This window comes from Mustela nigripes, chromosome 14 (genome assembly GCF_022355385.1).
Source record: "Mustela nigripes isolate SB6536 chromosome 14, MUSNIG.SB6536, whole genome shotgun sequence".
NCBI classification, from domain to species: Eukaryota; Metazoa; Chordata; class Mammalia; order Carnivora; family Mustelidae; genus Mustela; species Mustela nigripes.
In genome coordinates, this window is record NC_081570.1 from 52,898,590 (window position 1) to 52,918,375 (window position 19,786).

Sequence of the window (19,786 nt, forward strand, 5' to 3'; positions counted from 1 at the left end):
AAACTTATGGAAGGGTCTGATGTCCTTGTGACATGTCACTGTCATTTGCTGAGTCCTTCCTTTGTTTTTAACATAAAGATGTTGTGACTTATTTTGCACTTCCTGTGCTCCAGCCCTAGAATCAGCCTTTTCATGAAGGCATCTGTTATGGACTAAATGTTTGTGTTCCTCCAAATTCACATGTTGAAGACCTAATACCCAGTGTGGCCATATTTGGAGATGGGCACCTGTGGAAGTAATTAAAGTTTAAAAAGTCCTAAGGGTGGGGACTTGATCCAGTAGAAATAGCCCCCAAAGATTAGTTGGCCATAGAGTTGAGGATCCATTTCTGAGTTCTCTATTCTGTTCCACTGATTTATGTGTCTGTTTTTGTGCCAGTCATACTGTCTTGATGATGACAGCTTTGTAATAGAGCTTAAAGTCTTGCATTGTGATGCCACCAACTTTGCTTTTCTTTTTCAACATTCCTCTGGCTATTTAGGATCTTATCTGGTTCCATACAAATTTTAGGATCATTTATTCCAGCTCTGTGAAAAATCTTGATGGTATTTTGATAGGAATTGCACTGAATGTGTAGATTGCTCTTGGTAGCATAGACATTTTAACAATATTTATTCTTCCAATTCATGATCATAGAATGTTTTTCCATTTCTTTGTGTCATCTTCAAGTATATAATACTTCCTAAGTATTCTGTGGGTTTTGGAGCACAGATCCTTTACGTCTCTGGTTAGATTTATTCCTAGGTATCTTACGGTTTGGGTGCAATTGTGCATAGGATCAATTCCTTAATTTCTCTTTCTTCTGTCTCATTGTTAGTGCATAGCAATGCAACTGATGTGCATTGATTTTATATCCTGCCATAATTCCTACATGAGTTCTAGAAATTTTAGGGTGGAGTCTTTTGGGTTTTCCACATAAAGTATCACGTCATCTGTGAAGAGTAGGAGTTTGACTTTATCTTTACCAATTGGAATGCCATTTCTTTCTTTTTGTTGTCTGATTGCTGAGGCTAGGACTTCTAGTACTGTGTTGAACAGCAGTGGTGAGAGTGGGCATCCCTGCCGTGTTCCTGAACTAAGGGAAAAGCTCTCAGTTTTTCCCCATTGAGAATGATATTCATAGATGGCTTTTATGATATTGAGGTATGATCCCTCTATCCCTACACTGTGAAGAGGGTTGTTTGTTTGTTTGTTTGTTTGTTTTTTACTGTGAAGAGTTTTCATCAAGAAAGGATCCTGTATTTGGCCAGTGCTTTTTCTCCATCAGTTGAGAGGATCATTGGTCCTTGTCCTTGTCCTTTTTTAGTTAATGTGATGTATCATGTTGATTGACTTGCTAATGTTGAATCATCCTTGCAGCCTTGGAATAAATCCCACTTGGTCATGGTGAATAATTATTTTAATGTACTGAAAGGTACAAATGTAGTGATCTGAAGGGGTACCTGCACCCCAGTGTTCCCAGCAGCCATGTCCACGATAGCCAAAATGTCCATGGACAGATGAATGGATAAAGAAGAGGTAATGTATATATACAGTGGAATACTACTCAGCCATCAGAAAGGATGAATACTTACAATTTACATCAACATGGATGGAACTGGAGGGTATTATGCCGAGCAAAAAAAAAGTCAGTCAGAGAAAGACAATTATCATATGGTTTTACTCATATTTAGAACATAAACAGGGCTGAGGACTGTAAGGGAAGGGAAGGAAAACAGAATGGGAAGTCATCAGAGGGAGGAAAACCATGAGAAACTCTTAACTATAGGGAACAAACTGAGGGTTGCTGGAGTGGAGGTGGGTGGGGAGATGGGGTGATTGGGTGATGGACATCATGTGAGGAGCACTGGGTGTTATACTCAACTGATTAATTATTGAACACTACATCTGAAACTAAGGATGTACTGTAAATTGGTTAATTGAATTTAAATTTTTAAAAAAGTACCCTCATCTCTTACCATATCACAAGAAGATACCAGAGAGCTTGCTGTCTGTTATGTGCTTCTCTTTCCCTGCCCTGAATTGTGCAAGCACTAAAGCAAGGCCGTGTGAGGATGATGAAATATTTTTAAGCCATGTTAGGGAGTTTGGATTTTATTTTAAGGAAAATGAGGATCCATTGAAATATTTAAACAAGGGAGCTATGCAATTTGATTTCTAGCTGTCAGAAAGTAAAACTGTGTTGGTTTGGTTTCTATCTTTCAAACCTTGTTCTTGGCCTGATCTTCATGGCAAGATTAGGAGGTCAATGATGCAGTGAGCTTTAGGAATGTGATGGGAATTGATTATTTCATAGACTTTATTTTGCAGTGCTGACACTTAAGATGCAATACACATAGTGGGTCACTGTGTTTGCTCTGGAGTCTGTTAACTTGGGTTTGAATACCAGATCCATCACATACTGTGTGTACAGCAAGGCACTATACTTTCCTAGGCCTCAGTATCCTCATCTTTAAAATATGCATTATAGGGGCACCTGGGTGGCTCAGTTTGTTAAGCATCTGATTCTTGATTTCTGCTCAGATCATGATCTCAGGGTTGTGAGATTGAGCCATGAGTTGAGCACCGTGCTGGGTATGGAGCCTACTTAAGATTCTCTCTCTCTCTCCTTCACACTCGTCCCAATTTTTCACACACAGACACACGCACACATGAGTGTGTGTGTGTGTGTGTGTGTGTGTGTAAATAAAAACATATATATTCCAGCTCATTTGGACTGAATAGGTTTGGAGATAATGTCCATAGAATACCTGGGATAAAATAAGTAAATAATGCTTACTATTATTCTGCTAATAAAAAGAAGCTGGTAGTTTATTTATTTTTTTAAGGCAAAAATCAGAATGTTCCCCTGGCAAGAAGTTTGTATTCAAATGATCTTACCAACAAAGCAGTTTCATTGAAAATTGTTAAAAATTTACCCAAGTTAAAATTGATGTCACATTTACTCAGCTAATATCACAAAAAGATATTATATGATAAATCCTGCATTGGGCACAAAGGAAAAATAGAAAAGAAAGAAAAAGTATATTACCTGGTGTGGAACATGGAAATGCAGTTCCAAGCAAGCAATAGCATATATAGGTTTGGAGCCTAGAAGAGAGGTTTGAAGGTAGAAGTAAGAATTTGGAGATCTCTGCATGAAGACGGGACTGAAGGCATCTCAACTTATGCAGAAAAAGCATTTGATCAAGTTTAACACTGATTCCTAATAAAAACTCATACCGAGCATGAATAGAAAAGAACTTCCTCAAATTTGAAAATTATCTAGAAAACCCAAAGTAATGGTATTCTGCGGTGAAATAGTGAAAACTTTACCCCTGAGATTAGGAACAATGCTGGCATCACTTCCATTCAAGATTGTACTGGAAACTGTAGCTAGCATAACATGGCTAACTGACTCAAACTTGATGAGTAGAAGGAAAATTTAAAAACTGTTGGAGCACAAAATGCCTTCATGGCTGGGGTAGGAAAAGATTTCTTTTTTTTTTTTTTAAGGTTTTATTTATTTATTTGACAGAGAGTGAGAGAGATCACAAGTAAGCAGAGAGGCACATGGGGGTGGGGGGGAAGCAGACTCCCCACTCAGCAGAGAGCCCGATGCCGGGCTCGATCCCAGAACCCTGAGATCATGACCCAAGCTGAAGGCAGAGGCTTAACCCACTGAGCCACCCAGGCGCCCTGGAAAAGATTTCTTTTTTTTTTCTTTTCTTTTTTTTTTTTAAAGGTTTTATTTATTCATTTGAGAGAGAGAGACAGTGAGAGAGAGAGCATGAGCAAGGAGAAGGTCAGAGGAAGCAGCAGACTCCCCATGGAGCTGGGAGCCCGATGCGGGACTCGATCCCGGGACTCCGGGATCATGACCTGAGCCGAAGGCAGTCGTCCAACCAACTGAGCCACCCAGGCGTCCCCTGGAAAAGATTTCTTAAGGCACACAAAATGCAAATGGTAAAGGGAAGAATTACAAATTTGGCTTCTATGACAAATTTCTCTTCATCAGAAAAAACTCACAAATAAAATGTAGGGGAATGCATTTATAATAGTTTCCAACAAAGAATTAGTTTGCAGAATATATTTTGAAAAACTCCTATAAATCAATAAAAGAAAAGATAAATACAGGGCGCCTGGGTGGCTCAGTGGGTTAAGCCGCTGCCTTCGGCTCAGGTCATGATCTCAGGGTCCTGGGATCGAGTCCCACATCGGGCTCTCTGCTCAGCAGGGAGCCTGATTCCTTCTCTCACTCTCTATCTGCCTGCCTCTCTGCCTACTTGTGATCTCTGTCTGTCAAATAAATAAAATCTTTAAAAAAAAAAAAAAAAGAAAAGATAAATACAATAGGAAAATGGCCATCAATATGAGTGTTTTCCAGAAAGGGAAATAAATGGCAAATAAACATGAAAAGATGCCTGTATCAGAGTTCTTCAAAGAAAGAGCTTATATGTAACATTTATATTAATATCTGTTTATATTATATACAGATATACATAGAGCTGTTGACTAATTGTGGGAACTGGTAAGGCCAGAATCTGTCAGGTATACCAGTAGGCTAGAGAGTCCGGCATATGTTGGTGCTACCATCTTGAGGCAGGATTTCTTCTTCGGGAAACCTCAGTTTAAAACTAACCATCACAATCCTCTACCTTTACTAATCAAGGGAATGCAAATTAAGATCACAGTGCGGTACAGTTTTCTATCAATTAAATTGACAAAACTTAAATAACTGGTAACACCAAGCATTTTACGGTTATGTGTCAGCGGGACTCTCGTATACTCTTGATGGGGACATAAGATGCTACAACCATTCCAGCACATAAGTTGGCACTTTCTTACAAGGATGATCATTTGTATGTGTGCAGCCCCAAAATTTCATTCCTTCAGAAACTTGCACATGAATGCCAGGAAATACATAAACTTTTTAAGACTGTGTTAGTAGTTTTAAAATATGGAAGTAGCAAAGCAACCTAGAAACAAACCAAATATTCACTGGTAGAAAAGAAAAATGGATCCATAAATCATACTGTAGGCATAGAACAGAATATCAAACCATAGTGAATAAATGGCCAGGTAGAACACAAGTGAATTTTTGGAGCATAGTATTAAAAAAGCAAGGCACCTAAATAAATAAATAAATAAATGGCCCAGAAGATTTAAAATAGCATAATAGCATTTCTCTAAAGCTCAGAAACAAGTGAAATGAATCAACAAATTGTTTAGGAATACATGCCTACGTTAGGAACTCCAGCCATGGGGGAAGGTGGTCGGATGGGCTAGCAAAGGAATGCAGAAGTCGACGCAACAGTGTTGCTAATGTTCCAGTCTTCAGTTTTGGTGATGGGTTCCCAGGTGCTGATTTCATTATTATGCCTCATAACTTAATATGTTACAGGTAATATCTTTGTATTATAAAATCATTAAACATTTTCAAGGACAAGTAGCAAAAGTGTATTTTTTTTCCGCAAAAGAGTGGACTTTGAAATTAGAGTGCTTTAATCTGTGAAAGACTTTCTTAGGAAAAAGAAAGAAATCACAGTAAGTTGGAAAAGGACTTAGAAGACAGTATGATTAAAGCTTAAAACTAAGGCTGGGTTTCATTGTGGTTGTCAGTTCTTTCCCAAGGAGATATTTTGTATGTGTAAAACTTTTTGTTTAATTCCAGGAAGTAATAAGGAATGTGGTCTGGAAATAGGTTGCCAAAGCTCTCTAATACTATTAGTTTTGATGAATTCATCTTACTGTGAGAAATTTGTAACTGATATTCCTGGCCAGAAGGTGCTACTTTATTCTTTAAAATTAACTTGTAATTTAATAGAAATGTCATAAAGTTAGAGTAGAATAGAGAGAATTTTATTTGTTTGGGTTCTGTGTGGTGGAGTGTAGTAGAATTCTGGCAAAATGTTGTTAGCACTCTCTTTCAGGTTTTAAGTTTTTAATTTGGCCAACTTACTGAGGCTCAAATTGAGGGGTGACCCACTTTTGCCTGGGTCAAATCAACCAGGACATGGGGGGAAAATAATTGTTGTTGTTTTTTCTTTGCAAAAAGCTTTGTAAGGTTTGCCAGTTGGCAGTCTCTGTATCCCATATCTGGTGCATAGAAAAGCTATAATTTGAAAGAGAGGTATTTTAAAAATAAAATTTTTAAGTTGCAAAATGCATCTTTGAATACGTAAGATCTCTCTCAGGTAATTCTGTCAGCTGAACGAGTAACAAAACGTCATTTGTTTAAAGATACTTGATAATGTCAGCAGCAGTGTCATGTTTTCTTTATCTGGCATTCGACAGCTGTTAAACAGTGAAATGAGAGATTAGAGTCTGTGCAACTAAAAGCATACACTGGATCCCTTCAAACAAAACTGAGCCACCTTCTATATTAAGGATTAAATTAGTCGATTGGCAAGACGTATACGCTATGCTATTGAGAGAATTAGATCTTCTTAATGAATACACTGTATGCGTTGAGTCCAAGGAAACACTGAAGCTTACAAAAACTACCATAGCAAGATGTAAACTAATCTGTATATTGATCATGCTACTGTATAATTCATCAAACCGTATTATATGAAATCTGTAGTGTATATATATATATTAAAACATACCTAATATTGATTTACTAATAGAGAATACTAAACTACCAACTTCACCTTTCTCTAATTTCTTATCATAGGCGATTATCTTTTTTCCACCCAGCGTTATGTTTTTATACTTTGTCTATTATATCATTCTTTTCCCCCTTGCATTGTGTTAAAAGGGAAAATATTGTCTCAACTTGGAACTGTCCACATTTTTTTTTCCATTTCCATGTGATCACTTATTAGGGCAGTAATAATACTGTCTTTGTTACTATTGGTAGTAGTATACTCTTTTTAGTTAGCTCTGGAAGGAATCCAGTAGGATGATATAGGGGTTAAAGGTGCCAGACTGGTGAATCTCCCCTCAGCGAGTTATTTGATTTTGCTCTGCTGAGGTTTCTTGATTTTTATTTATTTATTTTTCTGTAAAGGTTTTGTTTTGTTATTAAGATTTTATTTTTAAGCAACACGTGGGTGGCTCAGTTGGTTAAACATCTGCCTTCGGCTAAGGTCATGATCCCAGAGTCCTGGGATCAAGTCCTGCATTGGGCTCCTTGCTGAGCAGGGAGGCTACTTCTCCCTCTGCCTGCAGCTCCCTCTGCTTGTGCTCTCTCTCTCTTTCTGACACATAATAAAATCTTTAAAAAAAAAAAAAAAAGAAAGAAAGATTTTATTTTTATGGGCCCAGCACGCTTCCGCTGCGCCACTCTGCTACCCTGATTTTATTTTTAATTAATTTCTACATCCAACATGAAGCTTGAACTTACAATGCTGAGAGCAAGAATCACATGCTCTTAACTGAGCCACCCAGGTGCTCCCACCCTTTTTAAAATTACTTATTTAAGTAATCTCTCTACCTAACAAGGGGCTTGAACTCATGACCCCAAGATCAAGAGTCAAGAGCATGCACCTTTCTGTAGGATAGCCCTGTCATTGTCAGGCCTGGTTTCCTGATTTTTAATGAAAAAGGGTGACTTTGTAAAAGTGAAATGAAAGTTAACTATATTAATGGCAAGATTAAGAATTATTATTGAGTTAGTTTCTTGTGAACTTAGCGTATTGGCACTTGTATATGTTTAATTTATTCATATGCAAGATAAAACAGATCAGCTATAACTTTCCAATCTAGGATCAGAATGTCCACCTATGTGATAGTCCAATTCCTTTAGAAAATAGTAATTCCACCTGTGTGTATTATGAGTAAATTTTCTAAGGCCACATATCAATTCAGTGACAAAATAATTGTATTCACTTTAGTGTATATTTGAGTGCCTAGTATTTGCTAAGCAATACAAGGTATACACACATATATGAAATATAGTTCCTGTACTTAAGTGTTGTCAGTTTAACAGGAAGGATTAGGAATAGAAATCTGCTTTTTTGAGACCCCAGGTGGGTGAAATTGATACCAGCATAAACAAGTTCAGACTGGATTAATAATGGAAACAGAATGAATAGGAAAGCCAGTTTCAACACCTTAGGGAGCCAAGCGGGACTAAATTGAATTACATATATACCTTGGTGGCGGTTGTTGTTTTCATACCCAGGGATCTCTAGTTTTGCGTCTACCTGTATCTATTCTCTTTGCTGATATTACAGCATCTACAAGTGTATTACTTCTTAAAAACTCAGTTATGTGTCATATACAAAGAGAAATTTTTAATATTTCTGTCAGACAGGCATAAATAAAATATGACCATTGTTAGCATGGAGGTGATAGAGGTCGTATCCCACAGAAAAGAATTGGAATAAACCTGGGGCACCTGGGTGGCTCAGTTGGTTAAGCGTCCAACTCTTGATTTCAGCTCCAGTCGTGATCTCAGTGTCATGAGATTGAGCCCCACATTGGGCTCCATGCTGAGCGTGGAGACTGCTTGGGAGTCCCTCTTTCCCTTTCTCTCTGCCAAACCTCCCCCCCGCCCACCACAACAGCTTGCACACTCTCTCTCTTAATCATAATAAATAAGCAATAAGTAAATAAATAAAATTGGAAGAAAACCTCATGAAAGAATATTTGAGCGGGATTTCAAAGGATGCATGCGATTTCAGGTGATGTTCAGGAGCTTTAGTGGTATCTTTGCACCATGCAAGGTCAAGGTATCGGCATGAGTAGCAATTCAGAGTGAGGACTGGGCATGACATCCTGGTGGAATAGTGAATGCCCATTGAGAAGTAACATGATCTATGTGCAGGTTATGTACTGGGAGATATGCTTGGGGAGGTAGGTTGATGTCATACTTGGCATGGAATGCGTTTAAGTTAAACAAATAATGAAGATCCATGAAAGGTTCTTCACATGGCAGATGGTAGTGGTTAGTGGTTGGCTTGTACAGTTGGATTATCCACTAACTGCATTTGTTTTTGTTTTTTTTTGTTTTAAAGATTTTATTAATTTATTTGACAGAGTGAGAAAGGGAACACAAGCAGGAGTGATAGAGGGAAAACAGGCTTCCCGCTGAGCAGGGAGCCCCATGCTGGGCTGGATTCCAGGACCCTCAGATCATGACCTGAGCCGAAGGCAGACACTTAATGACTGAGTCACCCAGTTCCCCCAACTAACTGCACTTGTGTATTTATTTGAATTCATGTTTTGTCTCTTTCAGGAAGTTCATGATTTATTACAAGACTATGAGTTAAAGTATTGTTATGTGGACAGAAATAAGCGAACAGGTAAGATTTCAATTTTAATCACCTAGTTTCATTTTGATTCTAAGTGTGTGCATTATTAAACAAGATTACTGTCTTTTCATTCTTAAGATAATCTCTGAAATTCTTTTTTTTTTTTTTTTAAGATTTTATTTATTTATTTGACAGACAGAGATCACAAGTAGGCCGAGAGGCAGGCAGAGAGAGAGGAAGGGAAGCAGGCTCCCCACCGAGCAGAAAGCCCAATGCGGGGCTCAATTCCAGGACCCTGAGATCATGACCTGAATCGAAGGCAGAGGCTCAACCCACTGAGCCACGAGGCACCCCAATCTCTGAAATTCTGAAGCGCTAAGTCATACAAATGCTACTCACACAATGTATTTTCTGAGGATAACATTAGTATCCTAAATTATAATCACATAATTTATATGTATGTCACTAAAGACATTATTTTATAAAGATTTTCTAATATGTTATGCTATAATAAATATTTATAGGCTTGGTAGCCTTCCATTTTTTTAATTGAAGTGTAATTAACATACGGTGTTACACTTCAGGTGTATAACTTTTTTGTAGGTATACAAAATATTGATTCCATAATTCTATGTATTACCCAGTGCTCACCACATTAAGTGTAGTTACCGTATGTCACCATACAACATTACGGACTGTATTTCCCTATGCTGTACTTTTCATCTCCATCACTTACTTCATAAGTACAAACTGGAAGTTTGTACCTCTTAATTCCCTTTATATATTTTGCCCATCCTCCCCTCTCCCCCTCAGGCAACCAGTTTGTTCTCTGTATTTTTTTTAATTTTTAAATTTTATTTATTTAATTTTTATTTATTTTCAGTGATACAGATTTCATTGTTATGCACCACACCCAGTGCTCCATGCAATATATGCCCTCGGAATACCCACCATCAGGCTCCCTAACCCCCCACAGTGTTTTTGTTCTTTTAAGTAAGGCCTATGCCCAGCATGGGACTCAAATTCATGACTCCGAGATCAAGAGTCACACACTCTATAGACTGAGCCAGTCAGGTACCTGTTTGTTTTTGTTTATTCATTTGTTTTATAGATTCCGCATATTAGTGAAATCACATGGTATTTGTCTTCTTCTGTCTGATTTATTTTACTTAGTGTTACACCCTCTAGGTCTGTCCATATGGTTGCGAATGGCAAGATCTCATTCTTTATTATGACCAAGTAAATTATGGCCAAGTAATTTGGCCATCGTATCTTTATCCATTAATCCATTAATGGACAGTTGGGTTGCTTCCATATCTTTAGTTGTTGTTAATAATGCTGCAGTAAACAGGGGTGCATATGTCTTTTCAAATTAACGTTTTTATTTTCTTTGAGTCGATACCCAGTAGTGGAATTACTGGATCATATAGCAATTCTATTTTTAAATTTTTGAGGCACTTCCATATTGTCTCCTACAATGGCTGCACTAATTTGCATTCCTATCAACAATGCACAAGGGTTCCTTTTTCTCTTCATCCTCATCAACACTTGTTATTTCTTGTCATTTTGATACTATTCTTCTAGCTATTCTGAATGGTGCGAGGTAATATCTCATTGTAATTTTGATGTGCATTTCTCTGATGATGAGAGATGTTGAGCATCTTTTCATGTATGTGTTGGCCATCTGTGTGTCTTTGGAGAAATGTTTATTCAGGTCCTCTGCCTATTTTTTAAGTCAGATTGCTTTTTAGTGGTTTTGTGTGTGTGTATGTGTGAGTGTGTGCATGTATGTTGAGTTGTATGAGTTTATAGGTTTTGGATATCAATCCTTTATCAGATATATCATTTGTAAATTTCTACTCCCATTCATTATGTTGTCTTTTTGTTTTGTTGATGATCTCCTTTGCTGGGCAAATTATTTTTGTGTAGGCACAGTGGTTTATTTTTGCTTTTGTTTCCCTTGCCTAAGGAGACATATCCATAAATATTTTGCTAAGGGTGATGTCCAAGAGATCATTGCCTCTATTTTTTCAACCATTAGGGGTTTTATGGGTTCAGGTCTCACATATAGGTCTTTAGTTCATTTTGAGTGTGTTTTGTGTATGGTGTAAAAAAGTGATCCAGTTTCATTCTTTCGCATGTCGCTATCTAGTTTTCCCAGCACCATGTATTGAATAGACTGTCTTCCCTATTGTGTATTCTTGCCTCCTTTGTTATAGATTAATTGACCATATAAGTATGGGCTTATTTGGGGACTCTCTGTTTCATTGATCTATGTGTCTGTTTTTGTGCCAGTACCAAACTGTTTTGATTACCGTGGTTTGTAGTAAACCTTGAAATCTGGGATTGTGATACCTCAAGCTTTGTTCTTTCTCGAGATTCCTTTGGCGTTTTGAGGTCCTTTGAGGTTCCATATAAATTTTAGGATTATTTGTTCCAGTTCTGTGAAAAATGTTGGTATTTCATTAGAGATTGCATTAAATCTGTAGATGGCTTTGAGTAGTATGGACATTTTGAGAGTATTTGTTCTTCCAGTCCAGGAGCATGAGCTATCTTTCCATTTGTGCCATCTTCAGTTTCATCATTGTCCTAGTTTTCAGAGTACAGGTCTTTTACATGCTTGGTTAAATTTATTCCTAGGAATTTTATTCTTTTTGGTGCTATTAAAAATGAATTGTTTTCTTTCTCTTTCCTGCTATTTCATTATGAGTGTACAGAAAAGCAACTGTTTTTTGTGCATTAATTTTGAATCTTGCAGCTTTACGAATTCATTAATTCTAATAGTTTTTGGTGGAATCTTTACGGTTTTCTATGAATAATGTCATGTCATTTGCAAATAGTGACAATTTAACTTCTTCCTTACCAATTTGGATGAATTTTCTGACCTAATTGCTATGGTTAGGACTTGCAGACTATACTGAATAAAAAGAATGGACATCATTGTCTTGTTTCTAATCTTAGAGGAAAAAAAAACTTCCAGTTTTTTACCATTGAATATGATGTTAGCTGTGGATTTTTCATGAATGACCTTTATTTAGCTTAAGGTATCCCCTGAACACACTTTGTTAAGAGTTTTCTTTTCTTTTTTTTTTTTTTAAAGATTTTATTTATTTATTTGACAGACAGAGATGACAAGTAGGCAGAGAGGCAGGCAGAGAGAGAGGAGGAAGCAGATTCCCTGCTGAGCAGAGAGCCCGATGTGGGGCTCGATCCCAAGACCCTGAGATCATGACCTGAGCTGAAGGCAGAGGCTTTAACCCACTGAGCCACCCAGGTGCCCCTGTTAAGAGTTTTTTAACATGAACAGATGTTGAATTTTGTCAAATGCCTTCGCCTCATGTATTGAGATGATTTTACGGTTTTTATTCTTATTTTGTTAATGTGGTTTATCACATTGATTGGTTTGTGAATATTGAACCTTCCTGCATCCCTGGAATAAATCTCACTTGTTCTAGTTGAATGATCCTTTCAATGTATTGCTGAATACACTTGCTAATATTTTGTTCAGGAATTTTGCATCTATGTTCATCAGGAATAATAGTCTGTACTTTTCTTTTTTTCATAGTGTCTCTGTCTGGTTTTTGTATCAGGGTAATACTGGCCTCGTAGAATGTATTTGAAAGCTTTCCTTCCTCTTCTGTTTTTTGAAATAGTTTGAGGACAATCAGTATTAATTCTTGGTTAAATGAAATGTAGAATAAACCTATAAAGCAATCTAGTCCTGGACTTCTGTTTATTGGAAGTTTTGATTACCAAATCAGCTTTGTTATTAGTAATTGGTCTGTTCAGTTTTTCTGTGTCTTCCTGATTGAATTTTAAGAAGATGATATGTTTCTAGGAATCTATCCATTTCTTCTAGGTTGTTCAATTCATTGACATACAATTTTTTTGTAGTATTCCCTTATAATCTTCCATATTTCTGTTGTGTTGGCCTTTCATTTCTGATTTTACTTATTTGTATCCTCTCTTTTTTTCTTGATAAGCCTGGTTAAAAATTTAACGATTTTATTTATCTTTTCAAAGAACCAGCTCTTGGTTTCATTGATCTTTTCTATTGTTCTTTAAGCTCCTAATGTATTTCTGCTCTGATCTTCCTTCCTTCCTTCTGATGGCTCTGGGCTTGGTTTGTTCTTCCTTTTCTAGTTCCTGTATGTGTTAGGTTAGATGGTTTGAGATTTTTCTTGTTTCTTGAGGTAGGCCTGTGAATTTTTCCTGTAAATTTCCCTATACGTTTTCCTCTTCAAACTGCTTTTGCTGTGTCCCAAAGATTTTGGATCACTGTGTTTTTATTTTCATTTGTCTTTATATATTTTCTTAATTTCCTCTTCAATTTCTTTATTCACCCATTGGCTGTTTAGTAGCATGTTATTTAGCTTCCATGTTTTGGGGGGATTTTTTTTTTTTTGCATTTTTTTTCCTTTGATTGATTTCTTATTTTATACCATTATAATCAAAGTATATGTGAAAGGATTTTAGTTTTCTTAAATTTATTGAAACTTGACTTATTCTGGAGAATGTTCCCTGTGAACTTGAAAAGAATGTATACTCTGTTGGTTTTGGATGGAATGTTCTGTATGTATCTGTTAAGTCCGTCTGTTCTAATGTGTCATTCAAAGACACTGTTTTCTTATTGATTTTCTGCCTGAATAATCTACCCATTGATGTAAGTGAGGTGTTAAAGTCCCTTACTATTATTGTACTACTGTCAGTTTCCTGCTTTGTGTCTGTTAATATTTGCTTTATATATTTCGGTGCTTCAATATAAAAGAAAATTTTTAAGACTTCCCAATACTTTGCATTACATGTTTGGGAAAAATAAAATCTTTATGTAGCTTGAAAACATTATAAAAATAAAAAACAAAACAACATTATAGTATCTTATAGTAGAACTCCTAATATAATTCCTATACTTTTATGTGAGTCTTTGGTTGTGAAATTAATTGAGTAGTGTCAGCATTAAAAAATACCATGAAATAGAATAGATATTTCAGAGTGCTTTGCATGTAATAGGAATTTTTGTTCTTATACTTTTGTTTCAGAAATGTGTATTTGTGTACTGAGTCATAGACCAAATAAACTCACAGTGTGTATGTTGTGGCCAGTCTCGACAAGGAGCAATTCCCCTAGAACATGGCTCTTCACGACTCCATCCTTTTCCCTAAACGTTTCCCTATGGACTGGTAATATCAGCTTGCAAAGTAATTAGGAATATATGTGTCTTTACTAGTTAACACTTACCAGCACTTTTTATTGTGAACTGTATTTACATCAGGATAGATCTTACTATATGAGTGCAAGGTAGAGGAGGTTGCATGGCTTAGGATCCAGGCTGACACATCTCAGAAAACTGTAATTACATGAACTGGATAATGCAGCCTCCTCGGACCTGTGCCGAGAGAGAGGACTGATGGTTTGGATACTGTTCTTCCCTGATTTCCTTACTGTGGGTCATAGTCATAAAAAGTTTGAAAACACTGGCTTAGAAAATTCTTTAATTCATTTTGTTATCTTCTAGCTTTTGTTACCTTACTGAATGGGGAGCAAGCCCAGAATGCAATTCGGATGTTTCATCGATATTCTTTTCGAGGAAAGGACTTAATTGTTCAGCTCCAGCCAACAGATGCTTTGCTGTGTATTACCAACTTGCCCACTTCTTTTACATTAGAAGAATTTGAAGAACTTGTTCGTGCTTATGGAAATATCGAGAGATGTTTTCTAGTATACAGTGAAGTTACTGGCCATTCCAAAGGCTATGGATTTGTGGAATACATGAAAAAGGACTTCGCTGCAAAGGCTAGATTGGAGTTATTGGGTAAACAGTTGGGAACTTCAGCTCTGTTTGCACAATGGATGGATGTTAATCTATTGGCCCCAGAGCTCATTCATTCTAAGTGCCTTTGTATAGATAAACTCCCTAGTGACTACAGGGATTCAGAAGAGCTGTTGCAATTTTTTTCCAATATACATAAACCCATGTTTTGCCAGGTATGTATTCTTAAAGTATCATTTGAAATGTTTGAAAATTTCTGCTTATGTATTCTACATGCACTCTAAATTTATTATACCTATGTGAATATCACAATGGATAATCTAATTCTTCTTTAGTCCGCAGTGAAGTCTTTATGGTCACTCTAAATTTTAAGTCAAGTCCTTTTGTGAATGAGTCAATTTATATTATTATATAGTAGATATGTTTTAGTAAACCCATCACTTATTCACCTCATTCTATCAATTTTTTGAGCCCTTCATTCTTTGATCCATTCATCTGTCCACGTTTTACTTACCTTCTCTGCACCAGACACTATATGGCTTAAAGTTAGAAATACAGAGAAGAGAAACATACTCTCTCAATACTTCACAATTTTGTAGAAGGTACTGACAAGCAAATAATTATAAATACTGTATAAAGAGTAATGTAATGGAAGATAGGAAAGTACTATGAAGTTTAAAAAGAATGTGTAATTCTGTCTTAATGGGATCATAGTGAGACATTTAGAGACGATCCTGACAACTAACAACACTGGTAAGACTTTTCATGCACTTGATCAGTAAAATTATATATATATTCTACTAAATAGATAAAAATATGTACTATATAAAGCTCCTTCTCTTGTAAGTGTTCAATAGCAACTGATGAACTCTTTCCTCTCTTGCTTCCCTTAATTTCTTCCTTCCCTCTCTTCTCTCCTCCCGTGTTCCTTTTCTTCTTATCCCGTATTCCCTGCCCCCACCACCCACCATTTTTCTTTAATCATACATTTGTTGAGTCTCTACTATTATACTAGAAAGTTTGGAGTTGTTATAGTTTTATTTATATATATATATATATATAGTATAAATATATAAACTACAAATATTATAGTTTTATATATATAAATGTAAAATTTATGTGTGTATATATATACACACACACATATATACACACACACAACCACATCTATATACACCTATATATTATTATAATGTATTATATATCATGTTTATATAAATATATACATTTATTGTATAATGTATAACTAATACAGATTATATATAACTAAATAACTATATAAACTGTATAACTCTAATTATATAAGCAATAGATTAATGCTACCATCTTTTTCTTACATTTCTACCCCTCCAATCCCAATATATACATCAAAGAAACCATCTAAGAGCATCATAAAGTTAGAAAATTTTGTGACGGATCTAATATCCAATCTTTTCCCAGTTATTGAAAGGTGATAGATGTTGATATCTAAGCCATATCCTTTTCTTGGATACTAAAATTATTCAGTGGTATTCTGTGGTCAAAGAAAATTCTTTGTAGTGGAGGCCTTTGAAACAAACGTGAGGAGAAAACCCATTTATCACAACTTGTATTTCAATTATGTATCCCAGAGTTGGAAGGTACATGACAGGTTCTCTAATCTAGGTTGCCAGTGGTAGAAAAATGTTTGTTATATTATTTATGAGTGGCCATTTAGCTTCTATTGAATGTTCCAAGATAATGGGAAATTAACTAGATCAGAAGTCAGACCATTCCGTATTTGAATGGCTTTCCTACTGAACTGAAATATTCTTCTCTAAAACTACTGATGCTGTGAACTTAGATGAGTTTGTCTTTTGAAAGAATTAAAATGGTATTATAATTTATATGGCATGAATGCTATCATAATGAACCAGGAATAATAGTAAGTGTTTCAAAAGTTCTTAAAAGATTAATAAAACAAATTTATGATGCCTTTATCAGTGGATCTATGAAATTCAGGCTCTTTTGCCTGGTAGGTTGACATGGATTGTACTGAAGACAGTCTTTTATCTTGTGATCATGAGACACCAAAGACTGATGGCTTTTACAAATCTGATTGTAATATCTGGTTTGGATTACAAGAGGAATGGGGTTGTAGGAAAAATGTTTGGAAGAGGCAGATGTTTTGCCTTTCTATCATGTAGTTGGAAAAGTTTTGTGGAAGAAAAGACATTTGAGGACAGTTTTAAAAGGAAGAAGAATGTGAAGGGAAAAATAGAAATTTGTTCTAACAATACAAGAAAGTGAAGTTTCTGAAATAAGATAGAAACTAAAAAAGACTGAAATTATTTAATTGTAATATTAACTTAGGAGACATGAAATCCAAACACGTGTTGAGACCTACCATGCTGAATTTTATCACATTTACCACTTTATCACATGAATGTGTTTAAGATAAATCAGACATATTCAGAACTTCAAAACTTTTTAGTGTCTTATTTGTTCTTATTTTTGCTCTTTGTACCAGTCTTTACAGATCCAGGACTTTAGTATCTTTACACTCTTGCAGGTGGGTGACTGGAAACAAATCAAGCTCAGCATTGCAGGAGTTCATTTAGGGCACATTCAGAAATAAAACTTGTGTGTTGCATATGGCATTTTAACAAACCCTGGGGCAGTTTTCCCAAATAAACTTTGATTTGGAATACTTGACCAAATTCCTGAGATCTGCTTAAAAATTATTGAATTAAAAGTTGAATATGGTCACTCCTACTTTTCTTCTCTTGATAATACAAACTTTAATTTACATAGCTATGTGGTCAAATAATTGTTTAGTATCTTCCATTGTCCACATATCTGGTAAATTCAAAGAAGGTTTCAGTTACTGAGTCTCCATATTTCTATGTCTAAATTATCAGTTCTACATCTTTCTTAGAGGGAATACTATCATTTGAGCATTGACTTTTATTTTTTTTTTAAGAATTTATTTATTTATTTGGCACAGAGAGATCACAAGTAGGCAGAGAAGCAAGTAGAGAGAGAGGAGGAAGCAGGCTCCCTGCCGAGCAGAGAGCCCGATGCAGGACTCGATCCCAGGACCCTGAGATCATGACCTGAGCCAAAGGCAGAGGCTTAACCCACTGAGCCACCCAGGCACCCGTTGAGCATTGACTTTTAAAATAAATTAGAAAATCAAAGATTAAAAAGAAACTTGACAGAATCTTGTTTATCATCCTATCTTCAGTAAGGACCATATCTAAGCAACTAATGAACTTTTATTTTTATTTATTTGTTTATTTACTCATTTAAAAAGTAATCTCTATGCCCAACTTGGGGCTCAAACTCATGACCCCAAGATCAAGAGTCTCATGCTCTCCCAACTGAGCCAGTCAGGCCTCCCACAACTAAGAAACTTCATTTTGAGAGAAAGAATATATTACTTTCACCAGCATCATGCTCTGATACACTTGTTTTTGAATTTGAAAATTATATACTGAAAATAAATATTTCTAAATGAATATTAGAGTTCTCCTCTTAACAAAATGTATTAAATCAGCTTGCACAGGATGAAGGTAGTTATGTTGGTGGCTTTGCAGTGGTTGAATATAACACTGCGGAGCACGCCGAAGAGGTTCAACAAGTAGCGGATGGCATGACCATCAAGGGAAGCAAAGTCCAAGTTTCCTTCTGTGCTCCGGGAGCGCCAGGGAGAAGTACGTTAGCAGCATTGATAGCAGCTCAACGTGTGGTAAGTCTAGCGTTCTTTATTAGGATCTAGAAACATTCGCGTACTGTTTTAGTCTCTCCAAACCAGTTGGCCATTCATTGGACCCTCATCATATTTCCATTACACAAAGATATTCTTCCTTTGAAAAAAACTGTCTAAACAGTATCTGTCACATCAAGGTGGAAGTCATTGCAAAAGAAGAAATTGCTTTTGGTAACGTTTATCCAAATAAATATTTTTGGAAGGAACATTCTGTTCTACATTTTGAGTGTCAAGTCTGTTTTTTCAAAGCATTCATAAGTATCTGTCGTGCAAATACAGGAAGGCGTGTGCTTTGCTTTTGCTCACAGGGCCCATTGTTACTACCTCTCTATTGTTAACTGTGGGCTTCTTCTCTGGGCCTCTCTCTCTGTGAAAGTTCGTGCGGATAGTGGATAGTGACTAATCCTCCTTCAGTGTTGACTCTGCACTTAGCACTTAGCATGGCACTTAGCACTTAGCATAGTAAATACTTGTTGACTGAACTAAGAAAGGAATACACTTTTGAGGGATGAGGGAAGAAGGAAGGCTTCATGGTGGAGGAGTCATTTTGAGTGTGACATTAAAGTCTGGTTTTGCATTGTACTGTTGGGAGTGGAGGATAGGATAGCCAGATAAATAGATTTTGCATGAGACATTATATGGAAAAAATTCATGCTTTATCTGAAACCCCAGTTTAAGTGGCCATACCGTATTTTCACTTGCTAAATCTCACAACTGTAAGGCGGTAGAGTGAGTTGAACAAAAGCTTTGAAGCTGGAGAATGAGGCGAATTTGCATGCTTCCATAGTGGTGAGGTGGAGGTGGAGCAGTGTAGGAAGGGGTGCCTGGTGAGACGGTAGACTGATGCCGAATCAGAGAGGACCACAGAGCACTAGAGGAATAGGGATTGAATTTGGTAAGCCGGGGGTGGGGGGGAGCTCTTGAAGTATATAAACAAGACAGTGATGGATCAGAGATAAGCCATCAAGACATTAGTCTGAAAGTGGTTCATAGGTGAACTGAGGAGGGAGGAAAACAGAGGAGATTGCTCTTGGTCTCACCTCTGGTCCTGGATCCCGCCGCTTTTCTTTTGTAGTTTGTCCTTCCCTCTTTGGTTCTGTCATT

General features: G+C 36.5%; 1 protein-coding gene across 1 annotated transcript in view; it reads left to right on the forward strand.

The window, feature by feature from the left end:
- The window catches only part of RAVER2 (ribonucleoprotein, PTB binding 2), a 91,963-nt gene that overhangs the window by 12,608 nt on the left and 59,569 nt on the right, over positions 1 to 19,786 (forward strand). Inside the window, exons 2-4 of the mRNA XM_059374991.1 lie at positions 9,167 to 9,233; positions 14,698 to 15,167; positions 18,470 to 18,661. Coding sequence (XP_059230974.1) covers positions 9,167 to 9,233; positions 14,698 to 15,167; positions 18,470 to 18,661 — 729 coding nt within the window. The remainder of the gene's footprint in view (positions 1 to 9,166; positions 9,234 to 14,697; positions 15,168 to 18,469; positions 18,662 to 19,786) is intronic.